The sequence below is a fragment of the Leuciscus leuciscus genome, assembly GCF_965113295.1.
Source record: "Leuciscus leuciscus genome assembly, chromosome: 11".
Taxonomy (NCBI): Eukaryota; Metazoa; Chordata; class Actinopteri; order Cypriniformes; family Leuciscidae; genus Leuciscus; species Leuciscus leuciscus.
In genome coordinates this window covers 28,419,649-28,434,964 of record NC_138735.1, presented here as the reverse complement: position 1 = coordinate 28,434,964, position 15,316 = coordinate 28,419,649, and the positions used below count along the sequence as shown (strand labels likewise).

Genomic DNA, 15,316 nt, shown 5'->3' with positions numbered 1-15,316 from the left:
TGGCTTCCTATTAAACATTGTATACATTTTAAAATATTGCTGATTACTTACAAAGCACTAAATGGTTTAGCTCCGCAGTACTTGAGCGAGCTCTTAACGCATTATAGTTCTTCACGTCTATTGCGATCTCAAAATCTGGCCAGTTAATAATACCTAGAATATCAAAATCAACTGCAGGCGGTAGATCCTTTTCCTATTTAGCACCAAAACTTTGGAACAGTCTTCCTAACATTGTCTGGGAAGCAGACACACTCTGTTAGTTCAAAGCTAGATTAAAGACACATCTCTTTGACCTAGCATTCACATAATACATTATAGACTTCTATTTTTCAATCTTAGGCTGCATAGATTAGGTCAGCCGGAACCGGGAACAATTCCCATAAATCCTGATGTACTCGTTACATCATAAGTAGAATGGCATCTACGCTAATTTTAGTGTCTTTGTTTATCCCAAGGTTTTCCCGCAGCCTGCCGGATCCAGGCCGTATCCAGATCTGACGAAGGACTTTCGCCTGGACCCGATGACAACACAGTGCTGAAGTGCCAACTAGTCTTTCCCTATGGAGGATCCCTTTACCACTCTACAGATAAAGCGTTGTCAGGAAAATTTGTTTCGCGTACTTGCCCCAGAGTGATAAAATTAAATTAAATTCTGTATAAAAATGTATAAGGAAAGACCAGTGCTTTGTTTAGGCTTGGTTTGTAGGGAATTACAAACCTGCGCACATACACTGCTCAAAAAAATGAAGGGAACACTTAAACAACACAATGTAACTCCAAGTCAATCACACTTCTGTGAAATCAAACTGTCCACTTAGGAAGCAACACTGATTGGCAATTAATTTCACATGCTGTTGTGCAAATGGAATAGACAACAGGTGGAAATTATAGGCAATTAGCAAGACACCCCCAATAAAGGAGTGGTTCTGCAGGTGGTAACCACAGACCACTTCTCAGTTCCTATGCGTCCTGGCTGATGTTTTGGTCTTTCTTAAATATCCAGTTCTGCTGTTGTTTCAGTGTACTATTTAAGTCAAGGTAAGGCTATTTTCGATTCTGTAATAATTTTGAATTTTTATCTTCACATAAATCTGTATTTTATGTATACGCGTTCGCACTTTAAATAACAGCCGTGTCTGGAAAGAATTACAGTTAGAATTTTATTACACTTAAGTCCAACGGTAGTTTCGATTCCTTCCATTTGCGAATTATTTGCTTTTGCTGTGCTAATTGCTGGACCGAGACAGCAACTGTGAATTAAGGGTTATAAACCAGGTTAGACCGAGGCCAGAGCCAGGACAAGCGGTCAGTCTGTGAGACTGTCAGAGCGTGCTGGTGGTCTTTCTATAATATCCAGTTCTGCTGTTGTTTCAGTGTACCATTTAAGTCAAGGTAAGGCTTTTTTCGATTCTGTAATAATTGTGAATTTTTATCTTCAAGTCAAGTCATCTTCATTTATATAGCGCTTTTAACAATGTAGATTGTTTCAAAGCAGCTTTACAGAGATAAACGTATAATTTAAGGTAACAGAGATTGTTTTGGCTTTATAGCGGTTCTTTAAAAAGTTATTTTTCAGCTAAAGTTAGTTTTGATTTGATTCGCTTCCGTCGCAACGATCATTTGTTATTAAATTAGGGGCCGCTAAGACGACACCATTCTCTCTACACAGACTTTAAATGCGAACCTGTGAGAAACGCTGATGGTGTTCACATGCGCATTAAGAATTGGTTCTATAGTTATGTGCGTTTGAATATACACTGCTCAAAAAAATTAAGGGAACACTTAAACAACACAATGTAACTAAGTCAATCACACTTCTGTGAAATCAAACTGTCCACTTAGGAAACAACACTGATTGGCAATCAATTTCACATGCTGTTGTGCAAATGGAATAGACAACAGGTGGAAATTATAGGCAATTAGCAAGACACCCCCAATAAAGGAGTGGTTCTGCAGGTGGCGACCACAGACCACTTCTCAGTTCCTATGCGTCCTGGCTGATGTTTTGGTCACTTTTGAATGCTGGCGGTGCTTTCACTCTAGTGGTAGCATGAGACGGAGTCTACAACCCACACAAGTGGCTCAGGTAGTGCAGCTCATCCAGGATGGCACATCAATGCGAGTTGTGGCAAGAAGGTCTGCTGTGTCTGTCAGCGTAGTGTCCAGAGCATGGAGGCGCTACTAGGAGACAGGCCAGTACATCAGGAGACGTGGAGGAGGCCGTAGGAGGGCAACCACCCAGCAGCAGGACCGCTACCTCCGCCTTTGTGCAAAGAGGAGCAGGAGGAGCACTGCCAGAGCCCTGCAAAATGACCTCCAGCAGGCCACAAATGTGCATGTGTCTGCTCAAACGGTCAGAAACAGACTCCATGAGGGTGGTATGAGGGCTCGACGTCCACAGGTGGGGGTTGTGCTTACAGCCCAACACCGTGCAGGACATTTGGCATTTGCCAGAGAACACCAATATTGGCAAATTCGCCACTGGTGCCCTGTGCTCTTCACAGATGAAAGCAGGTTCACACTGAGCACATGTGACAGACGTGACAGAGTCTGGAGACGCTGTGGAGAACGTTCTGCTGCCTGCAACATCTGTGAAGAGCACAGGGCGCCAGTGGCGAATTTGCCAATCTTGGTGTTCTCTGGCAAATGCCAAATAGGGGTGTGACGGTTAGTATATAACCGTGAGACCAACGGTTATAGTTGAACACCGTCATTAGAACTCTATAACCGCCAAAACCGTGTTATTAAAAAAATTTTTACAAACATTTTTTAGCGCAGAGAATGATTAAATACTAATTAAAAACAATTGTTAACAGTCTGTGTTATTAATGGTCTACGTCGTTTCCAACTGTATTTGATTCTTTGCCAAGTATCCCCTGACCGACCGCCAATCATTTGAGATAGAAATAAAAGCTATGACTATGATATAGTGATGTGCTATCATTATGAGGTTTATTAAACAAATGAAAACATTTGCAATAATAAACATTAGCAATAAACATTTGCAATAATAAACAACGTACCATTACCGATAACTGATCGTACAGTTTAATTACCCCTTATAATTGAATAAAGTTATCAAACAGTCTGCACTGCATAAATGATAAATTATACTAATCCTTATTAAAGGGATAGTTCACTTTGAAATTAAATTTTGATATGTTTTAGCTTACCTCAAGGGCATCCAAGATGTAGGTGTCTTTTTTTCCGCAGTAGTTTCAATTTTGATATTTTTAGGTCAAACCGTTCTTGTCTGTCAGTCATATAATGATATAGATATATACACTAGATGTCGCCTTGGCTACGGTTTCGTTCCAATGAACTGCCGTAGCCAAGGCGACTTCTATTGTATATATCTATATCCGCCCGCGCTCTCAGATCACTTCGACATGGCTGTGTACAAGAGGTAAAAACGATATAAATACTGTTCGTTTTCTCACACAAACCGCTCGTTTCGTGTCTTAGGCCATCAATGTGTACTTACGATGGGGAATTGTTTAATTTGGACGATGGGGAATTGTTTTAATTTGGACTCTGTGCATGCTCATTGTTAAGACACCTACATCTTGGATGCCCTTGAGGTAAGCTAAAACATACCAAAATTTAATTTCAAAGTGAACTATCCCTTTAATAAGGATTAGTATAATTTATAATTTATGCAGTGCAGACTGTTTGATAACTTTATTCAATTATAAGGGGTAATTAAACTGTACGATCAGTTATCGGTAATGGTACGTTGTTTATTATTGCAAATGTTTTTCATTTGTTTAATAAACCTCATAATGATGGCACATCACTATATCATAGTCATAGCTTTTATTTCTATCTCAAATGATTGGCGGTCGGTCAGGGGATACTTGGCAAAGAATCAAATACAGTTGGAAACGACGACGTAGACCATTAATAACACAGACTGTTATCAATTGTTTTTAATTAGTATTTAAACATTCTCTACGATAAATGTTTGTAAAAAATATTTTAATAACACGGTTTTGGCGGTTATAGAGTTCTAATGACGGTGTTCAACTATAACCGTCAGTCTCACGGTTATATACTAACCGTCACACCCCTATTTGGAATTTGCCAGAGAACACCAAGATTGGCAAATTCGCCACTGGCGCCCTGTGCTCTTCACAGATGTTGCAGGCAGCAGAACGTTCTCCACAGCGTCTCCAGACTCTGTCACGTCTGTCACATGTGCTCAGTGTGAACCTGCTTTCATCTGTGAAGAGCACAGGGCGCCAGTGGCGAATTTGCTAATCTTGGTGTTCTCTGGCAAATGCCAAATGTCCTGCACGGTGTTGGGCTGTAAGCACAACCCCCACCTGTGGACGTCGAGCCCTCATACCACCCTCATGGAGTCTGTTTCTGACCGTTTGAGCAGACACATGCACATTTGTGGCCTGCTGGAGGTCATTTTGCAGGGCTCTGGCAGTGCTCCTCCTGCTCCTCCTTGCACAAAGGCGGAGGTAGCGGTCCTGCTGCTGGGTTGTTGCCCTCCTACGGCCTCCTCCACGTCTCCTGATGTACTGGCCTGTCTCCTAGTAGCGCCTCCATGCTCTGGACACTACGCTGACAGACACAGCAAACCTTCTTGCCACAACTCGCATTGATGTGCCATCCTGGATGAGCTGCACTACCTGAGCCACTTGTGTGGGTTGTAGACTCCATCTCATGCTACCACTAGAGTGAAAGCACCGCCAGCATTCAAAAGTGACCAAAACATCAGCCAGGACGCATAGGAACTGAGAAGTGGTCTGTGGTCGCCACCTGCAGAACCACTCCTTTATTGGGGGTGTCTTGCTAATTGCCTATAATTTCCACCTGTTGTCTATTCCATTTGCACAACAGCATGTGAAATTGATTGCCAATCAGTGTTGCTTCCGAAGTGGACAGTTTGATTTCACAGAAGTGTGATTGACTTGGAGTTACATTGAGTTGTTTAAAGGGATAGTTCACCCAAAAATGAAAATTCTATCATCGTTTACTCACCCTCAAGTTGTTCCAAACCTGTATGAGTTTCTTTGTTCTGCTGAACACAAAGGAAGATATTTGGAAGAATGTTTGTAACCAAACCGATCTCGGTCCCCATTGACTACCATGGTATATCTTTTTTCCTACTATGGAAGTCAATGGGGACCGAGATCTGTTTGATTACAAACATTCTTCCAAATATCTTCCTTTGTGTTCAGCAGAACAAAGAAACTCATACAGGTTTGGAACAACTTGAGGATGAGTAAATGATGACAGAATTTTCATTTTTGGGTGAACTATCCCTTTAAGTGTTCCCTTTATTTTTTTGAGCAGTGTATATTCAAACGCACATAACTATAGAACCAATTCTTAATGCGCATGTGAACACCATCAGCGTTTCTCCCAGGTTCGCGTTTAAAGTCTGTGTAGAGAGAATGGTTTCGTCTTAGCGGCCCCTAATTTAATAACAAATGATCGTTGCGACGGAAGCGAAACAAATCAAAACTAACTTTAGCTGGAAAATAACTTTTTAAAGAACCGCTATAAAGCCAAAACAATCTCTGTTACCTTAAATTATACGTTTATCTCTGTAAAGCTGCTTTGAAACAATCTACATTGTTAAAAGCGCTATTATAAATGAAGATGACTTGACGATAAAAATTCAAAATTATTACAGAATCGAAAATAGCCTTACCTTGACTTAAATGGTACACTGAAACAACAGCAGAATTGGATATTTAAGAAAGACCACCAGCGCGCACCACCAGTCTCACAGACTGACCGCTTGTCCTGGCTCTGGCCTCGGTCTAACCTGGTTTATAACCCTTAATTCACAGTTGCTGTCTCGGTCCAGCAATTAGCACAGCAAAAGCAAATAATTCGCAAACGGGAGGAATCGACACTACCGTTGGACTTAAGTGTAATAAAATTCTAACTGCAATTCTTTCCAGACGCGGCTGTTATTTAAAGTGCGAACGCATACATAAAATACAGATTTATGTGAAGATAAAAATTCTAAATTATTACAGAGTCGAAAATAGCCTTACCTTGACTTAAATGGTACACTGAAACAACAGCAGAACTGGATATTTAAGAAAGACCACCAGCGCGCTCTGACTGTCTCACAGACTGACCGCTTGTCCTGTTTTTGAGAATTTGTATCCAAAAAAAACAGTATGCCTTTTGCCTGCTTTGATCAAGACAGGATAGAATACATTTGAACATTATGTTCCTTATGTGAAAACATACCAGTGGGTTGGGTTGGTTTTGCAACTGGAAATCTGGGGTTTCCTTCCTGGCAGGCACGTATGTTTGTCCGTCCCCAGGCTCTGGTGAACTTGGTGAAACTACAAAAAACTGAAGTTTAGAATATGGTGAAGTAATGTTGATCAAAATGGTGTTTTGTATTAAAACATGGCACATTGAGGATATGTTTTGTTAGTGTTGCACGTGTATCATCAAGGCTGAGCTGGTCGATAATTCCAATAAATCAGCATGAGCTTTATTCTAATCAATAGATTAAGTTAAAGGGATACTCCACTTTAAAATGAAAATTCTGTCATCATATACTCACCCTCATGTTGTTTCAATCCTTTATGAATTTCTTTCTTCTGCTGAACAGAAAGGAAGATATTTAGAAGAATGTCAGTAACCAGACAGTTTCTGGGTCCCATTGACTTCCATAGTATATTTTTTTCGTACTATGGAAGTCAATGAGACCACTGACATTCTTCTAAATATCTTCCTTTCTGTTCAGCAGAAGAAATAAATTCATACAGGTTTGAAACAACATGAGGGTGAGTATATGATGACAGAATTTTCATTTTAAAGTGGAGTATCCCTTTAACATGTAAACAAACGCTAATATTTAATGGTAATGGTAACGTGACGCAGTATTTGAAGTTAATGATAGCCCCTCACAAACTAGGACCACACGGTGCACAAGCTGCGTTTCTACAAATTATTAAATTAACCAATTCAACTTAAGTAGTCACAGATACACTGCCTCTAACATAAAAGTTAAAATCCAACTTACAGAGCAACAATTATTTATTAATCTGATAATTAATATACGAACTTACCGAGCCAAATACCGCCGCCATTACTGAAGATTCGCCCAATATTACTGAATATTTCTGTCCTTTGCAGAGTCATCCTCCTCATCCTCATCCTCATGATCCTCTGTCTCTTCCAGGGCCTCCTTCTCCTCCAGGGCTGCTTGCAAAGCCTGCTCTTCCTCCACACTGGGGTCCTGGGTCTCGGTGATTTCGGGTCCGCTGGGGTGTTCGCTGTGGGACGGTGGAAGCACTATTGGGGTGTAGGCCTCTCCGATATAGTTCAACCCCCAACCAATGTATATGTTTCCAAACTTCTTGCCACTTTCAGAAGCATAAGCATAAGCTCCAGGCCAGAGGATGGAGCGCAGCACAGCGATGGAAAACTGAGGAATGAGGTTAGAGGAGATCATGGAGCTCCAAGGTGGGGTGTCATGAATCTTTGCATCCTCAGACAGAGGCGTCAGAAGAGGAGGCCCAATCTCAGGCTCCAGCTCATCAGGTTTTTCCTCCTCCTCGGCATCTTCGTCAAAGTCATCCGCTGACTTAGGAGTTATGTTTACCCACACACAGCGGCCCTGTGTAAGTATGTGCTGTACATGATGGACCCATAGATTCAGAGACTCATGAGCCATCTCGTGTATACGATTGCCCTCAAAGTTAGGATTCTCCTCAAAGGTGTCTCGCAGTTCTTCATCCTCTCCTTCATCCTCCCCAAACTGGTAGAATCCCGCAGGGCTGACGTGCGTGGCGGCTGAGATCCGTGCGATCTGGGCACGCAGGTAGTTTGCCTCATTGCCGGGAAAGGGAGGGAAACTTACAACAGGAGCATCAAGCCTGCCTGAGAAGAGCCTGCGGATCTGCCGCGCTGCTGTGATCTGAGCGGGGGTGACCGTCGGCAGTCTGACCCACGGCATGCCGGGCTGTTGACACACAAAATAAGAGAATTTATTAACGCCAGTTTGATTTTCTTCCTTTGGCACTGGCGCAGGTGGCATGTAAGTTGATTTAGGGAGTGGATCAGCAGCTTCATCCTTGTCCTCCTGTGACTCTTCCTCTCTCTCCTCATTTGATGGTTCTGTGCTCTCCTGCTCCTCCTCCCCGTCACCCTCTCTGAATTCCCCCTCAGCCACCAGGTAGTTGCTCTGTGTGCCGAGGATCTTGCCCCAGAATCGACAGCGCTGGAGACACTGTGTGTCCACCAGTTGTTTCAATGCCAGAAAGATTCTCTGCATCTCCTCTTTCCCCAGACCCACACCAGCTTGCTCAAAGAAGAACGCCAGTTCTGCAACATTCGGTAGAGGAGAATCCACCAGCTCTTCCTCGTGATCATCTTCCCTGCCTGCCGCACATTTGAAGAGTGTCTTCTGCTGCTCGGCCAGCAACTGAGCTGAGGATGAGGAGGATGGATTGTCACGCAAGGTGTCCTGTTTCTCCTGAAGGATACTTCCTTTCAGCTCGCGACTTATGTCCTCGATCACATCGACTGCATTCTCTGGACGCTCATCCATAACTTTTGTTAACATTTCTACAAGGTGATCAAAAAGATTGAGATTTGTTTTAGTGCTGTTCTTCATCATGTAAGCCTTAAAACAAGCTGCCGCCAGTAGTCGCTCATGGTTCAACGCTTCCTCGGTCATCGTAGTAAACTTAAAACTGCTGCCGACTGGGGATATTTTGGGGATATTTAATTTAATTTTATCAATCAATAAATTCCTCTTGAAACAAACTTTGTTGTATTATTTTAATTGAATACTGTGAAGCTGCTTTGATACAATCTGTATTGTGAAAAGCGCTATACAAATAAACTTGACTTGACTAATTAAAAACAAACAAATGTTGTTTTGAAGGTCGTATTTATACTGCCGATTGCGTCACCACCGCGTCATCACCGCGTCACCACAGCGCATCTTACGATGGCCGATTGCGTCATCGCTGCGCGACGGAGGCTAAAAGCGACACCGGCGACACCAAATGCACCCTTCTTTCCCCGTGAAAGGAACATAGACAGTATTTAAACTATAAAGTATATAAAAATATAAAAGGAAGGATACAAAACAAAAACGGATCCTTAGTGGCCTATTCTACCCAATAAGTCATTGCGCGCCGGTGACGACAGCATTATTATTTTATTTTTTAAAGGCGGCTGAGACTAGAGTTCGGTGGTGGACAGCAAATTCACATTTAAATCTAAGTATTATGTTTTCATTTACTCAAATAGCTAGCGAAACCACAGTTAAAGTTTCTTATAAACTTCATCTTAACTCCGTCACCATTGCGTGGCTTTATTTGTCAGGTAGTATGAGGCAAAACTTTTGCTAATATTGTAATATTGCACTAGTCTATCTCACTTGTGTATTATAATAAATACCACTCACCCTATAAAGCCCACAACAATAAGAAAAGCCTTAGATAAGGCAATGGGGTTTCACTTTTATGTGTATTTGTAGTGCTGTCATGCAAGCTATGTGGTTTTAACCAAATTTGAGTATCCAGAAATATGATTTCTTAAGTATTTTGTATGCATGTCTTGATGCGTCATATTTTGCAGTGTTAACAATGCACTTAAGATTGCACCCCTGTGTTAAGTACCCCTTTCTGCTTTTTTAGAGCAATTCAGGAGAAAATGGGTCTGGGGAAGGTAACTGCCGTACCAAAAAAAAAAAAGGGACATCTTAATATATATATTATATATATATATATATAAGAAAATAAAAAGTAAAATATATAAGAAAATTAATACACACATCTTTGCTGAAATGTAGTGCTGTTGTTGTTGTTAACAAGGTTCATTTGCTCTGCCCTTAGGATTGCAAATGTCCTGGGACAGGTGAGGGTGTGTGAACTGAAACTTGGCCCTGGTTTATCCTCATGGATGAGGTGTTGGGACAGAGGCATTGCACCAACCCCCATGTCATCATTGCCTTAATCCCTGAGGACACACCAGGGCAGAGTTCAGCAGTGGGTGCCCACGGTGAGGAGGAGCCAGGTGCACCAGCAGCACCAGCACCAGCACCAGCAGCACCAGCACCAGCACCAGCATGAAGGCGGCGAGACAGAGGATGAGTTTTTGGACTTGATCAGAGAAGACATGCAACTAGAGAGGAAGGCAGAGGCGAGGAGAGCACAGGAAAGAAGGGAGAGGATGGACAGGCTGTTTTCTCTTCTTGAGAGAATGATTGAAAAATATATTGGTTAACTTTTTTTTCACTTTTATTTTTCAAAAGGAAAGAAATTCTGTACATTATTTTTATGCAACTTTAAATGTGTAAATAAAAGAGAATGAATTGTTCTGGAAATTGTTTCTTTTTGTAATGACAGTCATAATTTCTACATGAAACAAGTTCTTCTATACCTTTTTTTTCCAAATAAAATTGGTAAATGAAAATCATTTGTTCTATAGGCTACATTAAAGAACTTTTTCCAACATACGTTAAACATAACAAAATCAACATAAACATTTAAATTTACAGTAAATAAAATAAGAAAAAAAAGTAGACTTTTATTGAGCTGAGCAGGGAGACCCTGGTGGAGCTGCTGGACCGGGATGGGCTGCCCCTGGTAATGCCTTCTGCTGGTGGGACATCGTCTGGGATGGTCTCCAGAGTGTTTAAGTGCATATTTGCATATTTCCACTATCCACTAAGTTGTCTACCAACAGGCTTGCAGGACAAACACTTTTGTGGAATTTGCAAGGGAAAAGGAGAATTTATTTGATCGTTGGTGTACTTCCATGAAAGTTACCACTAAAGAGCAGAGAATTAGTGCTCTTAGAGGAGATTAAACATTGTGTTCCTCATGCTGTAGCTGAACATATTACTGAACACAAAGTGAATAAACTTTCTGAAGCTGCTATCATGGCTGATGAATTTGTGTTAACCCATCGGGGGTCATTCAGTTTGTTCAGCTTTAAGAATGACATGAGTAAGTCTGCGTTTTGCTCTCAAGCTAAGACAAAGTCTCCTGTGATGAGTAGGAACGTTAAATGACGTGGTCATTTATTAGTTTCAAAGCTGATTTTGGCAACACTTCATAATAACATTCATTTAAAAGTTACCAAACATGAATACATTTATATAATGCTTAAAATCATTAGTTCATGTACATTCAAGCAGCTAGAAACTATATAATTTTATACATTTTCATATCCATATTTAAATGTTTGTTAAAGTTATTCCTCCAGTTTCACAGACAAGGCTTAAGTCTAGTCCCAGACTAAAATTAAACCAGTTTGAGCTGGTTTAACTGAAAACAACTTGCACCGACATATCTTTTGTCTTAAGATGCACAACAGTAATGTTTTTCTCTAAGGCATGTTTATTAAAGCTACTTAAATGTCCCAATTGAACTAAGAACTAATCCTGGCTTAATCTAAGCCCTGTCTCTGAAACCAGGCCATTAAGTCTTGGTTAATTAAATCTCCAATTAAGACACATTTAAATTTCTAATCTGAAATGGTCTTTTTAAAAAATATATATATATTTTTTTTACATCAAATGAATATGACTGATGTAGTGCAGTGTATGTTTGTAGAGTGTGTATCTGAAACTCTGGTCGTGTGTTGGAGTGAATCCTGATTCTTCAGCGATCTCCTTTACTCTGTCAGCAAAACCTGACACTTGCTCTTTTGAAAGGTCCAACAGGAAGCTGAACAAGAAAAAACAGTGATAATGAGCATTCAGGGGTTTTGCTTGCAAGCTATGCATCAAAATGTTAGCATGAGCATGAATGTAAGTTTGATTTGTGTGTGTGATGATGGACTCACTTCGCTAACTCTATCACCAGAGCAGCATCAGGCGCTGCGATCTCTCTCAGAGAAGAATCGAGCTGATGAACCATACTGAGAAAACAGAGATTGTGTTATCATCAGACAGTTTATGCTGGTCACTCACACACAAACTCAAGCACTGTTTCTGTGAGCTGCGTATGAACAGGCTTCACCTGGCTGAACAGAAGATGCTGTTGAACAAGTTCCTGTATTTGTTTTTGAGGGGAAGTTTGTTGAGTGAGTCTGGAGACAGAAATGACACTTTCACTCCATTCAGGCTCAGCAAATCTGCAAAAACACAAGAACCCAAAATAAATGCTGAAAACTCTCAAAACTATTTAAAGCAGCACTGTTTGATTTGTTTACAGCACTTCACTGGCAATAGATGTACATTGTTTTGACATAATAGGATGTTACCAAGCACTTGTGTCTGTTGCTCAGGTTCTGTGTGAGTTTGAGAGGAAGGTGGATCATTCTTTATCTTCTCTTCTGTTGTGAGACTGTCTGTGGATTGACAGCAGGAACTCGAAGGGTTTGGTACATCTCCATTCAGTAAAGAGCTCTCTCTAGTGGCAAGACATTCAAACAACGCCAGGACGTTCACTTCTGAAATATCCTGAGCCGTCTGAGAGAGAAAGATGGACAGAGAAAGGTAAATCATGATGGAAATGTTATTGCAATATAATATACAGTATATCATGCAGTGACAAGCTATAAAGATAAGTCATACATGTGGTCTTGGACAGAGAAAAGAAGTAATGCAATATGATTTTTTTTTTTCATGAGGTTTTTGTTTGTAACTTAATTTTGGGGGGTATTAGGGGTTATTAAATAGTTCCTGTCACCTTTACATGTTGATTGTTCAGTTTCTTCAGGAGGTCTTTGTTCTCGGTCTCTATGCCGAAGGACAGTTACGGACCGGAGACGATGTCCCCCCAATATCCTCTAACAGCGACCCAATCTCCACGCTGGTACAAACACACACACCGTTGCATGACAGTGTATCATGGCTCACAACTATTATTGTAGACAGTCATTCTACTCACATGATTGAACACTCTGACTCTGATTGGCTGTTTGGTAAAGCCCCTCCCTCATTTCAAAGGCCACACCACTTACCCTCCATTTCACATACTGATGTTTGCTGATGATGTCACACTAAGAGAAAAATCACAGGATTTTGTAGAACAGTAGTGAGGCAGGCTTAATATCTTTTACTAAAACCATAAAAAAAACTATTTTGTTACTTCAAATAAATGAAATAAAATAGTATCTTTATTTAAACTTATTTTATTCCAAGCTAGTTGCCAAGGCAACATTTTAGTTTCACTTGCGGTACTAAAATAACTGAAATGGAAATATAAATTAATAAAAAGTATTAATACACACACACAAACTACATTTTTGTTTCTTTATACATGGAAACATGGAAAAAGTGTCTGCTGTGAATCATAAATATGTAATTTAGGTGCTGTAATTCAGAAATTGCCTAAACAATCACATTTGTAATAAAATATGGGCTGAAATAAGTCTAATTGTTAAATATCTGTGTAACATCCAGTAATTTGAGTCTTATTGCACGGCTCTGATTGGCCTTCCGGAGTGCAGGTGTATAATAATGTCATGTTATTTGGTACATACGCCTCTCTGGTGCAGTTTCATGCTGAGATCCCAGTCGAAACACCCCTGTCGTGAGTCGTAGCGAGTCCCCAGGTGCAGCCGAACACGGGCGTCCCAGACCTTACGCACACTTGCTGGCACTGACGGTGGCCGTTCCCACAGTTTAAAGATCCGGACCAACTCATCTCTCTCCTTAAACTGATGATGAAACAGCAGAGGAGTGGATATCACTGAGATGAGTTTGATGATTATGACATGCAGTATATAAACACATATATGAATGTCTGCTGGACCTTCAGAAGGCTTGTATCAAGGCAAGGATGGGCGTGCGAGTCAGAGGACAGAGTGTTTGTGATGGAGAGAGAGAGTTGAGCCGTGGCGTGTTTTAAAGTCTCTTCCGTCTCTTGGCGAATCTCAGAATTCCCAAACACCTCCAGAAACACTTCAGTCTTTTCTAAAAAAAAATTACAACACAAATAAACTTCCTCGACTTGATCTGATCTGAGTATACAAACATGAATGCAATACGTGACATTTACAGTGTACAAAAACTAAAAACAATGTAGAAAAAAACAGAAGTAGGCCTACATTTGTATTTTTACACCTTTCCCTAACTTGAAACAACAGGAATTGTCCAAATGTAATATAAAATGTAAGTCTATTATGTCTCATTTGTATTATATATTTATTATAATCTTTAAAACATTTGTAATATTTTAAAATGTGTGTATACATATACTATGCTGGGAATTACAGGTTATAAACTTATTACTATAACTTTCATAATATATGAAGGTACGTACTGTGTAGACTCATGTTCTCAGGGGTCTGAAGTGATAAATATAGTAGTAATAATTGTCTGGCAACAACCTCCATATTGTTCTCAATCACCCAAACCTGCAACATGCCACATGTCTCATCATTAACACATTAACATGTACAGGACAGAACAGTTGATTTATGTTGTGGGAATAATATGCCATAAAGGCTATTATCATGCTGTATGTAACACATTCTGAGGTCACACACATGTAGTGTATCAGAGTCGGTCAGTCCAGTGATGGTCTTCAGGATGTGTCTGGGATCTCCACTGCCCACCAGCAGGACATTCAGCTCTCCATCTGACCTCACTGTGTTCTCTGTATAGAAAATACATCACACTAATGTATGTGAGCATTGATCCATATTTACAGTGTTTTGTCAGATCCTGTGATGGTTTATGCTTCACCTGAGTTCAGGAGGTCTCGTGCTGGTCCGAATCCCCACCAGGTCACACACCCCGCGCCCTCGACAGTCCGACCGGCGCTCATTCTTCACGAGCACTACGACTTTATAAAACAGGATAATGCCTGAATATCCTCCTTCTTAGCGGACTGTTGTGGATTTTGATTTTGGCTGAACTATTTTATTGCAGTTTAACTATACAACAACAAAAAAAAATCCACGTAAAAGCAAAAGCAAAGGTTCAAGCAAATGACTTCACTTTTTCAGAGGAAAAAGTGAAATGGATTAAATCAGTCCCATCTTTTATCCTCTCCACAATCCTGCCACCAGCAGGCGAGAAAAGGAAGCGCAGGGTCGTAACTGTAGTTAACTCTGAGATATGAATCTGAAACTGTAATTTGTTTGAGTTTTTTTAATCAAGACCAGTGCTTGTGTCCTACTCAATTTTTTTAAATGTATTATTATTATTATTATTTTTACAGTCTATGGTCCTCCTACTCCAGACGGCGCGCGCTTCCTGTTGCTAAGCAACCGCGGTCCAAGCATTAGCTTGCGTTTACCCGGATAGACAATTGAGAGGTGAGTTACAATTAGCTACATATTATATATGTGTTTACTACGTGGATTTTTGTTGTTTTTGTATAGTTAAACTGCATTAAAATAGTTCAGCCAGCTG

General features: G+C 40.6%; 2 protein-coding genes and 1 pseudogene across 12 annotated transcripts in view; 1 reads left to right on the top strand and 2 right to left on the bottom strand.

Moving 5' to 3' along the window:
* The window catches only part of LOC309509431 (radial spoke head protein 4 homolog A-like), a 52,778-nt gene extending 43,109 nt beyond the window's left edge, over positions 1 to 9,669 (bottom strand). For 6 of the 9 annotated variants that reach the window (XM_082184142.1, XM_082184143.1, XM_082184149.1 and 3 more), the window contains exons 1-2: positions 7,056 to 9,669; positions 6,223 to 6,330 (exon numbers count right to left, since the gene is read on the bottom strand). In XM_082184142.1, coding sequence (XP_082040268.1) covers positions 7,097 to 8,668 — 1,572 coding nt within the window. In that variant the 5' untranslated portion in view covers positions 8,669 to 9,669 and the 3' untranslated portion in view covers positions 6,223 to 6,330; positions 7,056 to 7,096. Of the gene's footprint in view, positions 1 to 6,003; positions 6,116 to 6,222; positions 6,331 to 7,055 lie in introns of those variants that run through there. The other 3 variants (XM_082184145.1, XM_082184148.1, XM_082184147.1) reach the window with 2 other exon arrangements.
* Positions 1 to 15,316, top strand: part of LOC309509440 (dynein axonemal assembly factor 3-like) — a 63,312-nt gene that overhangs the window by 44,283 nt on the left and 3,713 nt on the right. The window lies entirely within an intron of this gene.
* On the bottom strand, positions 11,433 to 15,026 carry LOC309509457 (dynein axonemal assembly factor 3-like; annotated as a pseudogene). Its single transcript, XR_014211649.1, has 11 exons — positions 14,645 to 15,026; positions 14,446 to 14,555; positions 14,220 to 14,313; positions 13,710 to 13,870; positions 13,438 to 13,614; positions 12,843 to 12,954; positions 12,642 to 12,764; positions 12,214 to 12,421; positions 11,970 to 12,084; positions 11,794 to 11,868; positions 11,433 to 11,675 (listed from the first exon to the last, which is right to left on the bottom strand). The product of XR_014211649.1 is annotated as a dynein axonemal assembly factor 3-like (transcript).